The sequence below is a fragment of the Bison bison genome, unplaced genomic scaffold (assembly GCF_000754665.1).
Source record: "Bison bison bison isolate TAMUID 2011002044 unplaced genomic scaffold, Bison_UMD1.0 scf7180017864516, whole genome shotgun sequence".
Classification (NCBI taxonomy): Eukaryota; Metazoa; Chordata; class Mammalia; order Artiodactyla; family Bovidae; genus Bison; species Bison bison.
Genome location: NW_011495069.1, coordinates 10,127,028 through 10,142,663, shown reverse-complemented (window position 1 = coordinate 10,142,663; position 15,636 = coordinate 10,127,028). Strand labels below are relative to the sequence as shown.

The following is a 15,636-nucleotide window of genomic DNA, read 5'->3' as shown; positions in this document are numbered from 1 at the left end:
TGACCTGCATACAGGTTTCTCAAGAGGCAGGTCAGGTGGTCTGGTATTCCCACTCTTTCAGAATTTTCCAGTTTATTGTGATTCACACAAAGGCTTTGGCATAGTCAATAAAGCAGAAATAGCTGTTTTTCTGGAACTTCCTTTTTTGATGATCCAGCAGATGTTGACAATTTGATCTCTGGTTCCTCTGCCTTTTCTAAAACCAGCTTGACCATCTGGAAGTTCACGGTTCAACGTATTGCTGAAGCCTGGGCTTGGAGAATTTTGAGCATTACTTTACTAGCATATGAGATGAGTGCAATTGTGCGTTAGTTTGAGCATTCTTTGGCATTGCCTATCTTTGGGATTGGAATGAAAACTGACCTTTTCCAGTCCTGTGGCCATTGCTGAGTTTTCCAAATTTCCTGACATAGTGAGTGCAGCACTTTAACAGCATCATCTTTTAGGATTTGAAATAGCTCAACTGGAATTCCATCACCTCCACTAGCTTTGTTCATAATGATGCTTCCTTCCTAAGGCCCACTTGACTTCACATTCCAGGATATATGTGAAAATGTAATATTATAAAATAATATTATATTAATACTGATTTCTTACGTGGGTCATCTTATTTGATCTGAGTGTCCTACATAGTAGCTAACAAGTATATCTCAAAGCACAGGGTTACCACTGAAACCTAATTAAAATCGCTCACATATGTAAGTGTATACAAAGTCCCTGTGTGCATGCTCAGTCGCTCACTCATGTCCAACTCTGCAAGCCATGGACTGCATGCAGCCCACCAGACTCCTCCGTCTATGGAATTTTCCAAGTAAGAATACTGGAGTGGGTTGCCATTTCTTTTCCAGAGGATCTTCCCGACACAGGGATCAAACCCATGTCTCCTACACTGGCAGGTGGATTCCTGACCACTGTGCCACATGGGAAGTACAAAGTCCTTATACATATTTGATGAGTATAATGATCTCACAGTGTAGTAGCAGTAGAGAGGGCTCCGAGTACTTTGGGGAGAGGTCTATAGAGGAAGGGGTATGGATGAATACGAGCTCCCGGAAGAAGTTGAGTTAACCAGTTACCCCTGCTCCCCCTTCCAGCACAACATGCCCTTCTGGAGGATCACAAACCACGGAGACCTGGTGTCCCTCCACCAGGCTTTGGAGCTTGATTTTCTCTAAAAACTGGAATGAAGAGCCTTCCCCATGAGCTCCTTTTCACTCCTTGAAGGGAGCCAGAGACCGGAACCAACTGGGAATTCTCTCTCTCTTTCTCCATGGAATGCTGGCGAGAACACAATCAAAACCAACAGCTGCAAGAGATGAAGCTGATTTTTGCTGTGCGTGAGCTGCAGCCCCGTGTTCATCCTCGCACAGGAGCGGGAGATAGTTGGATTGAGAGAACAATAGACTCACCGCAGCTACAGTGCTTTTAATTCTTCTGGTTTTTTGTTTGTTTGTTTTATTTTGTTTCAAAAAAAATGAAGAAAAAGAAAAGGAAATCCTTGGGGCAGAGTTGCACTCTGCGTCCATGACCAGATTGAGAACTGCTATTAACTTGTGGTGATAGGATAAACGCAGCAGACTTTTATAACATCTCTTGCAGTCTTTGTAATCTCCTTAGCTGTAGAACATACTCCCAGTGAATGTATATGTTATTTTTATAGGTAAGGGTCTGGTCTCTCTGAAGCAGATTCCCCTCCCCCTTTCTTTTTCTAGCAAGAAAGGGGTGTGTAAAGTTTCCTTGGAAAATCGTAACTGAAATATCTGAGATACCTCTCTGTAACAGTAGCACCTCCTTAGCTGCTCCAGTGGTCTGCTCTCAAGGATGGGCTCCTTCCCACGCTTCCACCTCCTGGTTGGCTGAACTGTGGGGCCTGGGACACTGATTAATTTTAGACTTTGCTGTTTCCCATCCTAGAAGCCTAAGTCCCCTTCCCAGTCCCTCTCCCTTTTTGACCAAATGGCACAATCCTAGAAACTCTTCTTAGTAAATTTTCAGCCTTCAGCTTGACTCTTTGTCAAAGCTAACGAGGGCTTACCTTCAAACTGGAGAGAAGACCTAAGGCTTCTTAGGAATGTCCACTTCTTTGGCCCTTGAAACAGGAAGATTCCAACTTTTCCTCCTGCAGGAAAGCACCCTTCCCCAACAGAGGCCATCCCCACCGGGCCTCCCCCTTCTTAGTCATCAGTGCCAGGCTAGTCCACCCTCTGCACCTCATATCCACCCCCACACAGCTCTGGCCTGTCCCCAGGCTTTGGACCCAAGTAGTCAAATCAAGTCTGAGAAGAGGCTCATAACCGCATTTTGGCCAAAACTACTAAGGAATTGGACTTCATGCTCTGAATCCTTTAAGCCCTGTGAGTGGTGTTCTGGGCATGTATTTACCCAGATCTCGGCCTGAAACTGAAGACCAGATGGCTGTGATCAAAGCCCAGTTTTCCTACGGGATCCGCTTCCCACTTCTCAAGTCCCTTTCTAAAATGGGAAACTCAAAAGCCAGAAAGACTCACCTGATTTAAATGAGGTTGTAGATCCCCTACGCCATGCCTGAAAACTCAACCGTGGGCCAAACGCGGGAACATCTCCCAACCTGACCTCTGGGAAGTTGGGTGGGTGCCCAGGTACAAGTCACAGCCTTCAGTCCAGCTGTATTGGTGGATGCCCCACCCTCCACAAGCAGCCTGGGCACGCGCTCAGGCCGCATAAACTTCCTTAGAGCTCAGGAAGTTTAGCCTCTCCCAGGTTGCACGGAGAGAGGTGATTTTATAAGCACCTCAGAGAGATGCAGTCTGGGTCCTTAGCAGGCGGCGTCCTTGACCAACCACATCCATCACTGCTTACCCTCAGAGGTTTAGCGTATCCACTTGCGGATGCTCCCAGCACAGAAGGGGCCAGATTCCCTCTAATGCCAGATCACCCAGAGAAAGGCTGGTGTACACATTCCTTCAGAACGAATTGAGAAAGTGCTTCATAACTCAGTTGTAGGTAAGAGGTGTTTGGAGAGGAGCTCAAATCAGTGCTTATCACCAAGCTGCCTCTTCGGGCTGTTTCCTTTGGATGGGGGAGGATATATAGTCTGAGGCGGACCTTCTTGGTCCGAGTTCACCACAGTTGCCCGGATGCTGCTCTGTCTTGCTTGATAATTGATCTTAGCGTGCTCTAGGGTGCACGGTCGATCTTTACTTCCAGGCCCCTCCACCCCACCCCATCCTGGCAGTAGAGCTGTTGGTTTCTTGCCCTGCTCCTAGGCCACCCGGTTGGTGCTGTGCTTCAGGCTGCTGAGACTGCAGAGCAGTCTGCGCATCATGCTCACAAGTACGCACACGCACACACTCACATACTTTCCTCTGCTTGCCTGCTGGGAGCTCTTTATTCCTAGAGTATGACTTGGGACTCCTTTTCCGATGGCCTTTTCCCTCCTGCTCTGACTGCATAGCTTAGGTCTTTGCAAAAGGAACTTGAAACTGGCTAAGAGAGGTGAGGACGCTCCCTGGGCAGTGCCGTCTTCGCTCTTTTCTGGTTGATCAGAGGGCAAACAGGAAATGGGAGCTTCCTGGCTCCTCTTTGCCAAAATGAATCGTCCAGGGAACCCAGTGCTTTTCAGTAAACCTGCTTTCCTCCTCCATGGCACAGAGATCCGGAGAGGAAAGCAAGTGGGCAGCGCAGCAAGCTCTTGGAGGCTGAGGTCCAAAGGATACTATGGGTCCTTCTCGTTTAGGGGAAAGCCCTCTACCAAAAAGAGTCCCCACCTGATGAGTCCCTTTCCCAGCTGGGCACCATGGGTTCTGTAAGATGGGTCTGCACATTTCATGGTGAGAGCTGGGCCATCTGTAGTAAGGGATCTGGAATTGTCAGCTGTGTCCTGGGTCTAAGAGGTGGTTTTCCTTTCGAATGTAAAACTGACTGTGCCTTAGCATCACCCTGTCCGGTGCCCCTGGGGCAGCAGGTGGTGGCCAGGAGAGTGGATGCCTGCTCCAGATCTAGATGCCTAGTGGGGCTTTTATTTGGTTTGGGGTATATCTGTCTTCTGCTCTGCAACTGGGGGGAGCAAACCTAGTGTCCCAGGAGACTTTGTGCCACAGCTTGTTCGCAGTTTACACAAACTAGTTCGCGTTAAAGCTCCAAGCAGAATCTGATGGGCCAACTCCAGCTGCAGCATATGGAGCTTCTCAATGTTCACTACCTTGAATGGGTGTCAGTGCCACTGAACCAAGAGGGAGAGGGGTTTAGGGGTGGAGCCACACACTCCCTCTCCCTGGGGGAGCGATGGCTGAAACCATGGGGTGGTGAGCTTCGGGCCTTTCTCTCCTTGCTCCTGCAGAAGCGGGCATTAGGAGCCCTCTTAAGCCAAGCTTCTGTTTCTCACCACTAAATCGGTTTCCCTTTTCATTCAAAAGTTGAAACTTCCCAAGTACTCAAGCTGTAGAAGCCAAATCGAAATTCTTAGATTTTGAAATATCTTAACCACAAGACAACATCTAATTCTGGCCCACCTCTGATCAGCAGGCCCTGTCCCTTCCTCTCCCGAGTCAGAGAGCTCTAGCATGCAAGGTTACTTGGCTAGTTCCTAATGCACTGATGGGAGCCATCCCATTAAGGACGACTTCTACTCGAAACATGACCCTCTGGACTTCAGGTGCCTCATTTATCAGGAAAAGGCATTGATTGGATATATTTATGTGACTGCGGGCATTTGTGGCTGTCGAGTCCTTGACCATAATGTTATATGTAATGGGAACTATCTTATAAACTTGAAAAAATAAAGTTTTTATTTTCTATATGGTTTGCTCCTGTGTCTTTTCTGAGTAGGATCAACCCAGTTGCCTAGCTGAGTATGCTCCTGAGTCAGGCTTCAAAAAAAATATGCAGAGCTCATTAGAAAGATGGCACCCTTTCAATAACTTCATCATTAATTTCACCAAAAAAAAAAACACTAGCCGTTCAGTACAGATAAATGAGAAAATAAATATTTTAAAATAATTTTCAAAGGAAAGTCTCAATTGTTTCTAAAAGTATTGCTTTTCAAAGTTTAGGACTGGAATGCCAAGAGATTTCATTTGCTGTCAAATGTGCTGAAATTTAATTACTAAGAAATCAATACCTTGCTGTGCTGAGCTTCAAATGCAAAAGCAATAAAGCCGACAAATTGATAATCAAACTGTTTGATTGGCTTGTTTTCATGTTAAATTAGCTACTTTTTCTCTTGTCATTTTTTTAGATTTGAGTCTGACTTTTCATTGGTCTGGAAAACGAGTCCTTTTGCCTTTTATTCCAAATAAGATTAGAATTGGATTCTAGCTTCCAAATACCATCCATGTCAGACTATAAGATATATTTTTCCCCAAATAAATTCCCCCAGAGAAGAGGAGGCTGCCTTGTATACTAGGGCACTAAATCTTTTGCTCAGAAGGTGCATATTTTGAGCCACATCGTGTAGCTGAAGTAACCTTGCTCATTGGTCAGAAGTACATCAGAGTATCAGTTACCTTTTGAGCCCAAAGAGCAAAACATCTCCTCTTCCAAAAGGTGTAATATCTGCACATTTCTCAAGAACCTTTCCAGTGGCAAGTTAAAATGAGCAAATCAAGAGCTGCTTTATTCGTCAAAAACAAGTTTCTTAACATTTAAAAAAATAGAAGTCTTTGAAAGAAATTTTTAATTGCAAGTAATAACACTGTCATCTTTTTAAAATTCTTGACTCTGTGCTTGTTTACAAATGAAACCACTCGATTCCACAGCTTTTTAAGCTACAGACCTATTAGCCTCATTTGACAGTTTCATCTAAAGGGAGTCTATGCAGATGAGAGCTTAGCCGAGATGATCTCCCCTGAGCCTAGTCTTTTCCACATATCACAGGAAGAAGTAGAGAAAAGTAAATGAAGCAAGTATTTCTATTTTACTGAAGTATAATTGATAGCAAGTATTCGTTTGAGTGGACTCCTTAAGAACCTCATGTTTGCGGCTAGGTTGGCCACTTAAACCAGAATTTCTAAAGGTCAGGCCTGCCCTCTTGAGGTCTCACCTTGATATTCCCTCTGAATTGAGAAGAAAAGCAATTTTGCTTTTGTGTGTGTGTTTAAATATATTCAATTAAAAGAATGGTCTTTTTTTGAAGTTATATCCTTTCATAAGGTAATATAGATAATAGATGATGGTAGTTTTTACTGCCCTTTTATATATATATATATATATATAAAAATAATACATACATAGTATTTTTTAAATATTTTATTATTTGGCTGTGCCGGGTCTTAGTTGCAGCATGAGGGATCTTCAGTTTTCATTGCGGCATGTAAACTCTTAGTTGCAGCATATGGGGTCTAGTTCCCTGACCACAGATTGAACCCAGGCAGGCCCTCTGCTTTGGGAGCACGGAGTCAGCCACAGGACCACCAGAGAAGTTCTTACTACCCTTTTTTATTAAAATTAACTTGGCAAACATGTTGGCCATTTTACTGGTTCATGAAATTCAAATGTCTGGAAATCATTGAACTATGTGATCCTGGAGATGCTTTCTGCCTCTACCATTCTGTGTGTGTAAAAAGCACCAGCATCATCTTCCCAGAGCCTCTCTGCACCCAGCCCTCATCTCCGTCTGCCTTGGCCCCAGGCCAACATGACTGCTACAAGCCCTCCTTCATCCAGGCACTGCTGACTTGGCATCCGGGATAAAGCACATGTGCACCCTCACCTCCTTTCAGTTCAGTTCAGTTGCTCAGTCGTGTCCGACTCTTTGCAACCCCATGAATCACAGCATGCCAGGCCTCCCTATCCATCACCAACTCCTGGAGTTCACTCAGAATCATGTCCATCGAGTCAGTGATGCCATCCAGCCATCTCATCCTCTGTCGTCCCCTCTTGCTCCTGCCCCCAATCCCTCCCAGCATCAGAGTCTTTTCCAATGAGTCAACTCTTCGCATGAGGTGGCCAAAGTACTGGAGTTTCAGCTTTAGCATCATTCCTTCCAAAGAAATCCCAGGGCTGATCTCCTTCAGAATGGACTGGTTGGATCTCCTTGCAGTCCAAGGGACTCTCAAGAGTCTTCTCCCTTAGGGCTCATCAGTTTCTCAGGGAGGCCTTCCCAGCCATTCTATATAAAATTATATCAATAACTCCCACCCCTAACACACATACTTCCCCTACCTTTTTTTTCTTTTAGCACTTAACACTGATACACTGTTTATTGTGTCTCCACCAGATGAATGAATAATAGACTCTCCTGGGTCCCCTCCCAGTGTGATGAACCTTTCCTTCTGTCTCCAGCACCCTTTTCCTACTCCTTGTTTCTCCAAACCACAGACCTCCCAGAACAGCAAAAAGTTCCACCTCCCCGACACCATAGCCCATATCCACATCCCCTGTCATCACTACCACACTCCCACTGAGCTCCCAGCAAAAAGGTCTTTCTTCATCTGCGCTCCTGTATTCACTTCCTGGTACCAAGTGTTGTGGCTACTCCTCCAGGCCCAGCAGAGCTGGTTAAGAGCACACAGATCTGCGTTCTGATGCTCACCTGAATGGTCATCCCTACACTGGCTCACCAGCTCTTGATGCTCAGAAGACAAGGTGGAGAGGTCTTAGCTCAGCCAGCCCTCCTCTCTGGCCCCAGGGGCTTTACCATCTTTGAGCGGTGGATTGTGTGTCCCTGACCCCTTTTTTCCAGGCAGCTTTGAACTTGGCAGTAGATTCAATGACACAATTAGGCTGGAAGATACCATGAGGTTTTAATAATAATCTAATAACACTGTTCAACAAAAACAACATACATGTGTCTCTCATAGAGACATAGAAACACACACCTCTTTCTCCCGCACAGACTCTGAGGTAGAAAATAACACTGCCTGAAGTATAAAAAAATACTCAACAGGCTGAGCCATGGCCCAGACCACAGGTTCACAAGGCACTTGGCTGAAAGGTTGCCCCTTGAGAGCGGGGGCAGAGGCTAGGCCAGCTGCACTCCAGGCAGCTGGGCATCCCTGGCTTCTAGCATGAAAGCCTGCTCTGGGGTAGCTGGAGAGGGTAGGGGCTGAAACGAATGGCAGCTGATCTGCGAAGAACAGAATGATGCTCCTGGCACGTAAAAGGCCTTTGGTAAACATCTGCTGAATGAACTGAATGACTGGAGAGGAACAATTCCAAAGAATACATCCTGGAGGTTCTGGGGCCTGTCAGCCCTGGGCAGAGCAACCAAGGGTGAAACAGCACCTCCACGTCTGAAAGGTAGCCAAGGAGGCAGAAATGCCAACACTGGGATGCTTTGGTCTATGTGGGTGGGGGAAGAGTGCAGTGCAGGGTCTCTTCTTTCCTCCCAAAGAGTTTCATACATAACTGGGGCCCTCGACCCAGCAGGGCCCAGCCCTTCTCATCTAGTTCTCCTCCTTGATGGCAGACCTCTGTCTTAACTCTGGTTTCCAGTACCTGGCACAGATCAGGCATCAAGGGCTCATTGAGTGAGTCAAGGCCCATAGCAGCATTAGTAGCTTATCTTCATTCTACCAACCGATTCCATCTGGCCTCAAGTCTCCCTGGCTGGGTCTGACCCTGCCTTAAGGATACCATTCATCTCTCCCTTCCATGGCAAAACAGCTTCATCCCTCGCCTTGGGGAAAAAGTTCTTAGCCAGGTGGGCCATGCGTCTGTTCTGCAGGAGCTGACGCTCCTCAAGGGAGTGGAGACCCCAGGTCCCGTCCACCTGGTCAGGCTCCCAGCGGCGGCTAGGGTGCAGCCAGCAGTAGTAGGCCAGCCGCAGAGCCAGCCCCAGAAGGAAGCAGACGCCAGCCGCAGGCAGCAGGCTCTGCAGCAGGCGCCCGCTGGGCAGCCAGGCGCTCTGAGTCGCCCAGGCCACCACCAGGAGAAGGCTGTCATTCAGCAGGAACACCAGGTGGATGGTGGCGCGGCCTCGGGTGTGGCCCTCAGCCACGTTGAACCAGGAGAAATACAGGATGGTGGCCACGGTCGCCCGGTACAGCCACTCAGAGTGGGGACCTGGCATAAAGTCCGTGCCCTGCAGCCAGACCCAGAAGAGGAACACCAGCCACAGGCCCAAGAAGTGCAGGGCCACGTAGCGGGGGAAGAGGGCTGAGAAGAGGGCCACGACCAGCACCCGGGGCCACAGCAGCAGCAGGTTCCACAGGAAGTAGATCACGGAGGCGCCCGGTCCCAGGAGAAGCTTGGCGGGGAGGCAGGTGCGCAGGGCCCGGTGGTAGTCGAGCAGCGCCCACGAGATACCCACGAAGGACGTACAGATGCTGACCCCTGGGAAGAAGAGCAGACAGGTGAGCCCTGCGGGCAGCCTGCAGGCGTTCCCCGAGGTGGTGGGCACTGCGGAGGCCTTGTAGCCATGCTGCGGTGGGTATTAGAGCTCCCAGTTTGTTGAAAAGTACAGCTGGAGCACAGTAAGTTCACACAACCCTACCAGAGTTCCCATCCACATGGAGTCTGTCCACCACAAACCTTTCAAGTGCTACCCCTGTTACATTTTTCAAGGGTGAGACCTTGTGACTTAACACTCTCATCAGCACCCGTCGCCCAGCATCGGGTACCCCCTGGGCCTTGGCCCCACCCCGAGCACATTCTGAAATCCTTCCTTTCCTTAAAGAGTCCATGCCTTTCTTGAATCAGAACCCCAGTAGTCCAGTTCCCCTTTTCTTAACCTCAGAAAGGGAAGCAGGAAATCCCACAGGGTGACGACAAAGCCTCTAGCTGAAGCCACCTCCTGGGGGCCAGAAGGGATGTCCCTGCTACGCGGCTGGAACAGCCCTTACCCGCCTCCCTTCCACCCTCGGACCAGGCTTCCAGTTTTGATTTTCCAAGACATCCGCCTCCTACCTCCTGGTTGCCCATCCTAGACTAGAAGCACCAGGCCCTCCAAGGAGGGCTGGAAGCATCTCTAGACAGCTTCCTCCCTGCCCGCCTTCCTACCCCATTCGGTCAACAGATGTTCTCTGGGAACCTGCTGTGGGTCGGGAACTCACTCCCAGCCTGGAATCAGCTCTGTGGCCTCTCTAACTACCCCACCCTCAGGGTCTCTGCCAGCCTGATGTTCCTCCAGCTGCCCCACATGCCACATTCTCTGACCTGACAAGCTGCGCCCTTGCTTATTAGGGAGACCCACTCCCTGTTTCCTCTGGCCTACTCCTCCTTACCCTGCAAGTTCTGGCTTGACTATCCCCTAGAGTCACCCATCCTGATACCACCCCACCCACCGTGAAGGTCCTATAACACCCCACCTCTGTCTGGAGTCTTATTTCCTTATCTCTGAGCTCCTTCAGGGTAGAAAACAGATTTTGCCCCCCGGGGATCCCTCAGCAGCCTAGTAGCTGGCATATAGCAGCAGCTGAAGAAATGTTTGCTGAACAAAAATTAGGAAAGTCCACTTCTTCCCTCAGTTTCCCATCCCCACCGGTCCATACACACAGGGCAGATGGTCTCCATGTAGCCCTGGTCCTGGATACCCACTGGCCTCAAACAGACAAAAACAGTCATCCCTCAGAATCCACAGGGGATTGGTTCCCCAAGTCCACAGGCGCTCAAGTCCCTAATATAAAATGGGGTAATGGGGTTGGCCCTCTGAATCTGCGGGAGCAGAATCCACAGAGAGGGCTGACGGTATGCGCCCAATGAGTGCCGTGTGTCCCAGGGAGAATCCCGGCACCTCAGCCCCTTTCCTCACGTGTAAAATGGAGATAGAGGGCGCTATGAATGTAACGACAACGTAGCACTTTGCACCCGTGCGGACCAACAGCAGGGGCTCAATCGTGGCAGCTGCTGCTGCTGTTTTGTTTTTCCCCAGTTAATATTGCAGAACCAGATGAGCAAATGGAAAGGACCCTTGAAGATGGAGTCCAACTCGCCAACTTGTACGACCGTGGAAACTGAGGCCAGAGAGGAAAAGACTCTCCAAGTCCCACAGCGAGTGTGGCAGAGCTGGGACTGGTTCCTCGGGAGGCTGTGCCATGTACGGCAGCAGGTGTGCGAGGGTGGAGACAGGAAAGTGGAGATCCTGAATCAGATGTGCGCGGGAGTCCTAACTTGACGGCCAGCTGGCATGTGACCTTGGGCAACTCACTTCCCTAAAAACCCCTTAAAGCTGCTCATTGCACAAACCTCTCCCGTGGTTTATGAAGCCACCCGCTTTCTTCCTTCTCAGATCGCTCCACTGGCTTTACTGTAACTGCACGCTTTACAGTCTGTGGTCCTGGCAGGCCAGGGGCCGTGTCTGTCTGCTTCTCCACTGTGGTGTCCCTAACGCAGACAGGCCTGTACGGAGATGCTCCATAGAGACTTAAGTGTACAAAGGTGCTCGATAATTTCTCTGTTGATTAACTGATTCCTTATTAGACATTAGACACCCAGCATACATTATCTGTTATGTTCAAACTAGTAAAAATTATACTGTAGACTTATCAGGCACTAGGCCTTCTATGCATCACTTCACTTAAAAACTTTTCATTCACCTTATGAGGAAGGATCATCGACTATGTCCATTTTACAGATGAGAACAATAGCTCAGAGAGATAGAGTCCTCTTTGTCCAAACTCAAGGCTGGAGCATGACTTTGGATTGGAACCCAGACCTGCCTCGCTAAAGGACGATTCCCCTATTTCCTAAACAGCCTTTATGAAAAACAGAAAACCTTTCTGACGTTTGTGGGCAACTTTCCCAAGGCGTGAAGGTGCGGGGGTGTGTGGGGGAGTGGTGGGCAGGGGTGGCTGGCCTTGGGCCTGACACTTACACTGGTAGTACTCAGCGCTGCCGCTCTGCAGTATGATGGCCAGCACCAGGGTGAGCTGCGGCGTCGTCTCCAGGAAGGTCTCGAAGAGTCGCAGCATGCTGATGTCCAGGGAGAGGAAGTCGGCGTAGGCCAGGTCGAACTCAGAGGGGGCCTCCTGCCGCCACACCAGCAGCCCCTGCTGCAGCCCCTGCACACACCTAGGCAGCACACGCGATGCCCCAAGGGCCCCAGTTAGCATCCAGTGGCATTCTTCCTTCCCTCCCCACTGAACAGATGCAGACAGCCTCCAATCCTGGCTTGTCACGTACACACAATGAGACCTTGGGCAAGCGACTTAACCTCACTGAACTTGTTTCTTCATCTGTGAAATGGGGATAGATTACTGCTCCTGCTCCTACAGTAGCCACCATTCCAAGCTCATCACTAACCTTGTCTCATTTCCTCCTTTACAACATCCCCATTTTACAGATGGGGGAAACAGGACCAAAGAGCGAATGAGCAGTGGAAACAGGATTTGGACTCCAAGCTGTCTGAAGTTGAAAGATGTACCATGAAAGTGCCTAAAGTGATCATTCTCAAATTTCAGCAAGCCTAAGAATTTCTCATTGGAAAAGGCCCTGATGCTGGGGGGGTTGGGGGCAGGAGGAGAAGGGGACAACAGAGGATGAGATGGCTGGATGGCATCACTGACTCGATGGACGTGAGTCTGAGTGAACTCCGGGAGTTGGTGATGGACGGGGAGGCCTGGCGTGCTGCGATTCATGGGGTCGCAAAGAGTCAGACACGACTGAGTGACTGAATTGAACTGAACTGAAGAATTTCTTAGGATCCTGTGGGAAAGGGGAGCCATGGAGAGCTTCTGAGCACAGATGAGACAAGTCCTACTGTGCTATAGAAAGAGCACACAGGGATCCATTGGAGAGGCCTGCCCAGAGTGATGGGAGCAGAGACAGGGCGGAGTTAAGAGGGTCCAGAGAGGTCTTCCCTCGTGGTCCAGTGGCTAAGAATCCGCCTGCCAAGGCAGGGGATACAGGTTCGATCCGTGGTCCCAGGGAAGCTGCCACATGCCTTGGGGCAACTAAGCCCACGCCCTGCAACTACTGAAGCCTGTCTGCCTAGAGCCCGTGCTCCACAAGAGAAGCCACCGCAATGAGAAGACTGTGCACCGCAACGGAGAGCAGCCCCTGCTGGCTGCAACCAGAGAAAACCCACACAGCAAGGAAGGCCCAGCACAGCCAGAAATAAATAAAAGTTTTTTAAATGAGAGAGAGGGTCCAGAGGTTGGACAGACGGACCTGAGTGACCCGTTGGCCTGAGGGAGGTGGAGGATGCACCAGGATCTCGCCTGCCCAGAACTGATCTCACTTGGCTCTTGGAAGGCGAACCCACTCACTCATTTCTAATTCATTCATTAGACATTTACCCTCGCTTCCCCTGGATGGTCTTGACAACATGCTAAGAGAACAGACAGGCACACCCAGGTTGGGGGTTGTTCCCCAGTGCCCCGGCAGAGGCCTCGGCCTAGTCACAGGCTAGAACAGAGACCCTGTTTTCTCAAGCAAAGCTCAATAGTCTGTCCGACCCGTGCTCAGCAAAAATAGAAGATACATGATGCAGTTATCGATTCAGGGCTCATTGCAGGCTCCCAGGACTGTAATATCTGTGCCCCTTCGTGTTCATCCGATGCCTGGCCAGTCCCTCAGGCGAAACTGCAACATTCAAAGCTCCTCTCGCCCAGTCCTGGAGACTCAAGGCAAGATCTGGACATCCTGACTTTGTCGCATGACTCTGACCCCTTCGTTTCACTTTCCCCATCTCCTGATGGTCCTGCCACTTCTGAAAAGCAGCACAGCCCACACACAGATTTTGTAGGCTCCCCCCACCCCCACAACCCCTGCGGCCAGCCCTGTTTGGCTCCAGGAACATACATGAGTCAGACCCCATCTCTGCCCTCTTGCTTGGTCCTAGGGGTGAGGGGGTGGGGTGGGGAGCAAGTGCTCATGGAGAAGGCAGCTGGGGAAGATAAGGCGAGACCAAGTGCTTCTCTGGAGGTCAGGGCTGCTCAAACTGCTAGGTGACCCAGCTAGCTGATCATGAAGCGAGCTGAAAAAGCTGCTGCTCAACCTGCACGGGGGCAATTCACAGGTCTCATTCCATTCAATCCTTACACTGGGAGCCTCTGGAACACTGAGTAAACAGATCTGGAGGGCAAGTGACTTGCCCAAGGCTCCGACAACAGCTAAAAAGAACTGCTGGGTTCCGTTGCCCTTAGAGCAGAGTCCACCCTGGCCAGGCGCTGCGCCCTTCACAACGGGTTTGCCCGCCACGCCCACCTCCGGATGACAACCTCCTTTTAACAGAGGAGGGAACTGAGGCTCTGAAAAAGCCTGGAAGGAGGCCACAGATGGTAAAGCCAGGAGTGGATCCCAAAGGGCCTGACTCCCAAGTCGTGTGCCTCAGTTTCCTCTCTGGGTTCCCGTTTCTTCACTTGTGCCAGGAAGCTCGAGTGATGAGCTCTGAGGGCCGTCAGCCGGAATTTTCCTCCATCAAGGGTCAGGAGTTCAACTGGTGGGAGGGGCGCCCTCTAAACTAGGAGGTGCTTAGCTTCCACTCCTGGGTCGCAGTCCTCTCCCCTCCGCGCCCCCGTGTCCCAGAGTCAGCCCAGCAGCAGGACGTGACGTGACCTCCGTTCCCCCCTCTCGCTCCCCAGGGGCGGGGCGCTCACCTGTACAGGTAACCCAGCTGGAGGAGATGCAACAGCGCCAGGTGCCGGCCAGGGGGCTTCGGTGCCAGCGGGCTGGAGATGTCGGAGTGCAGCCAGATCCAGCTGAAGAGCTGCAGCGCGACCGAGGCGAGGCCTAACAGCGCCAGCACCAGCGCGGCCCACAGGTAGCGACCGCTGAGCACATACTGGCTCGCGGCCCACAAATCGGCGCCCAGGTCGATCAGGAAGGCGAGGGTGCCCAATATTCCAAGGACCAGGTCCCTTAAGAGCACGGCGCGGGGCGACCAGGGCATGACCCGCGAGCCTCTCCCCCCTCTACTCTTCTGGGCTCAGGCCCGCCCTCCCGGCCCAGGGTCGCAACCGGCCCAGAGGCGCAGTGGCAGGAAGGAGGCGTGCACAGCCCTCGGAGCCGCCCAGGACCGGACCGCTAGGCGGGACTTCCCTGTCCCGCCCCGTCCGGGGAGGGGCGAGGCTCGCAGACCCCGCGGTTGGGGCACTCGCGGTCTCAGTGCTTTCTGGCCCGGCAGCCTGCCTAGGGGTTCCCCGCCCCCGCCCCCTCCAAGCCTAGCTGAGCCCAGAGGGCCGCGAGAACCCGAAGACGCACCGTCCGAGGTGCAGTGTAGCAGGCTTGTTTTATCCTGGAGGCCCAAGGAGGAGAATATGGCCCGCAGATGAGCGCCCGGGTTAGAACTGCCTTGTCTCACGTCCGCACTGCTGCAAAACCAAACCCCAAAGCCCGATCCGATCCCTGACTGGATACCTCGAGGCCAGGCCATGTGCCAGGGGAGACCGAGGGCACTGGGTCCACCAGGCGCATCTTCCTGGCATCTCATTTTACTCGGATTATCCGAATAGGAGGAGGGGAGGACGTTCAATAACAGGGCAAGGGAGTTACTTTTATAAACATGATTTATAAATTAATAACATGCATGACGAGCAGAGTGTTTTGGATAAAACATGAAACGTGAAAGAAATGTGCTCCTGGTGGGACCTTCGGGGCTTCATTTCCTGATCATCTGCCCAGTCCCAGTTCATTCTGCTGTCGCGGGGAGGGGAAAGGGTGGGAGAGTCCAGCTCTCAGGGGTGATGCTGCCTCCATTTTACCAAGCGCGTAGGCCGTTGGTCCCCCAAGGTCAGGACACGAGCAGCGCGCGCAGGCCCAGTAGCGCGGCGGGCAGGA

The 15,636-nt window shown here is 51.0% G+C and overlaps 2 protein-coding genes across 4 annotated transcripts in view; one reads left to right on the top strand and one right to left on the bottom strand.

Annotated features, from left to right (window-relative positions):
- The window catches only part of EYA3 (EYA transcriptional coactivator and phosphatase 3), a 94,881-nt gene extending 90,104 nt beyond the window's left edge, over window positions 1-4,777 (top strand). For all 3 annotated transcript variants that reach the window (XM_010830157.1, XM_010830155.1, XM_010830156.1), the window contains one exon: window positions 1,095-4,777. In XM_010830157.1, the coding sequence (XP_010828459.1) occupies window positions 1,095-1,175 (81 nt within the window). In that variant the 3' untranslated portion in view covers window positions 1,176-4,777. The remainder of the gene's footprint in view (window positions 1-1,094) is intronic.
- Window positions 4,778-7,702: 2,925 nt separating this feature from the next.
- Window positions 7,703-14,848, bottom strand: XKR8 (XK, Kell blood group complex subunit-related family, member 8). The gene is made up of 3 exons (XM_010830151.1): window positions 14,457-14,848; window positions 11,732-11,928; window positions 7,703-9,252 (listed from the first exon to the last, which is right to left on the bottom strand). The coding sequence occupies exons 1-3, from the start codon at window positions 14,747-14,749 to the stop codon at window positions 8,513-8,515; spliced, it is 1,230 nt and encodes a 409-aa protein (XP_010828453.1). The 5' UTR covers window positions 14,750-14,848; the 3' UTR covers window positions 7,703-8,512.
- Between the last annotated feature and the right edge of the window lie 788 nt (window positions 14,849-15,636).

What these genes read in the sequence shown, in the direction of transcription:
- XKR8 (XM_010830151.1), bottom strand. Translation starts at nt 14,749, where the DNA reads ATGCCCTGGTCGCCCCGCGCCGTGCTCTTAAGGGACCTGGTCCTTGGA. An exon ending in CAGCTGGGTTACCTGTACAG is followed by an intron (nt 11,929 to 14,456) that starts GTGAGCGCCCCG and finishes TGTGCTGCCTAG; the next exon opens with GTGTGTGCAGGGGCTGCAGC. An exon ending in CAGCGCTGAGTACTACCAGT is followed by an intron (nt 9,253 to 11,731) that starts GTAAGTGTCAGG and finishes TCTTCTTCCCAG; the next exon opens with GGGTCAGCATCTGTACGTCC.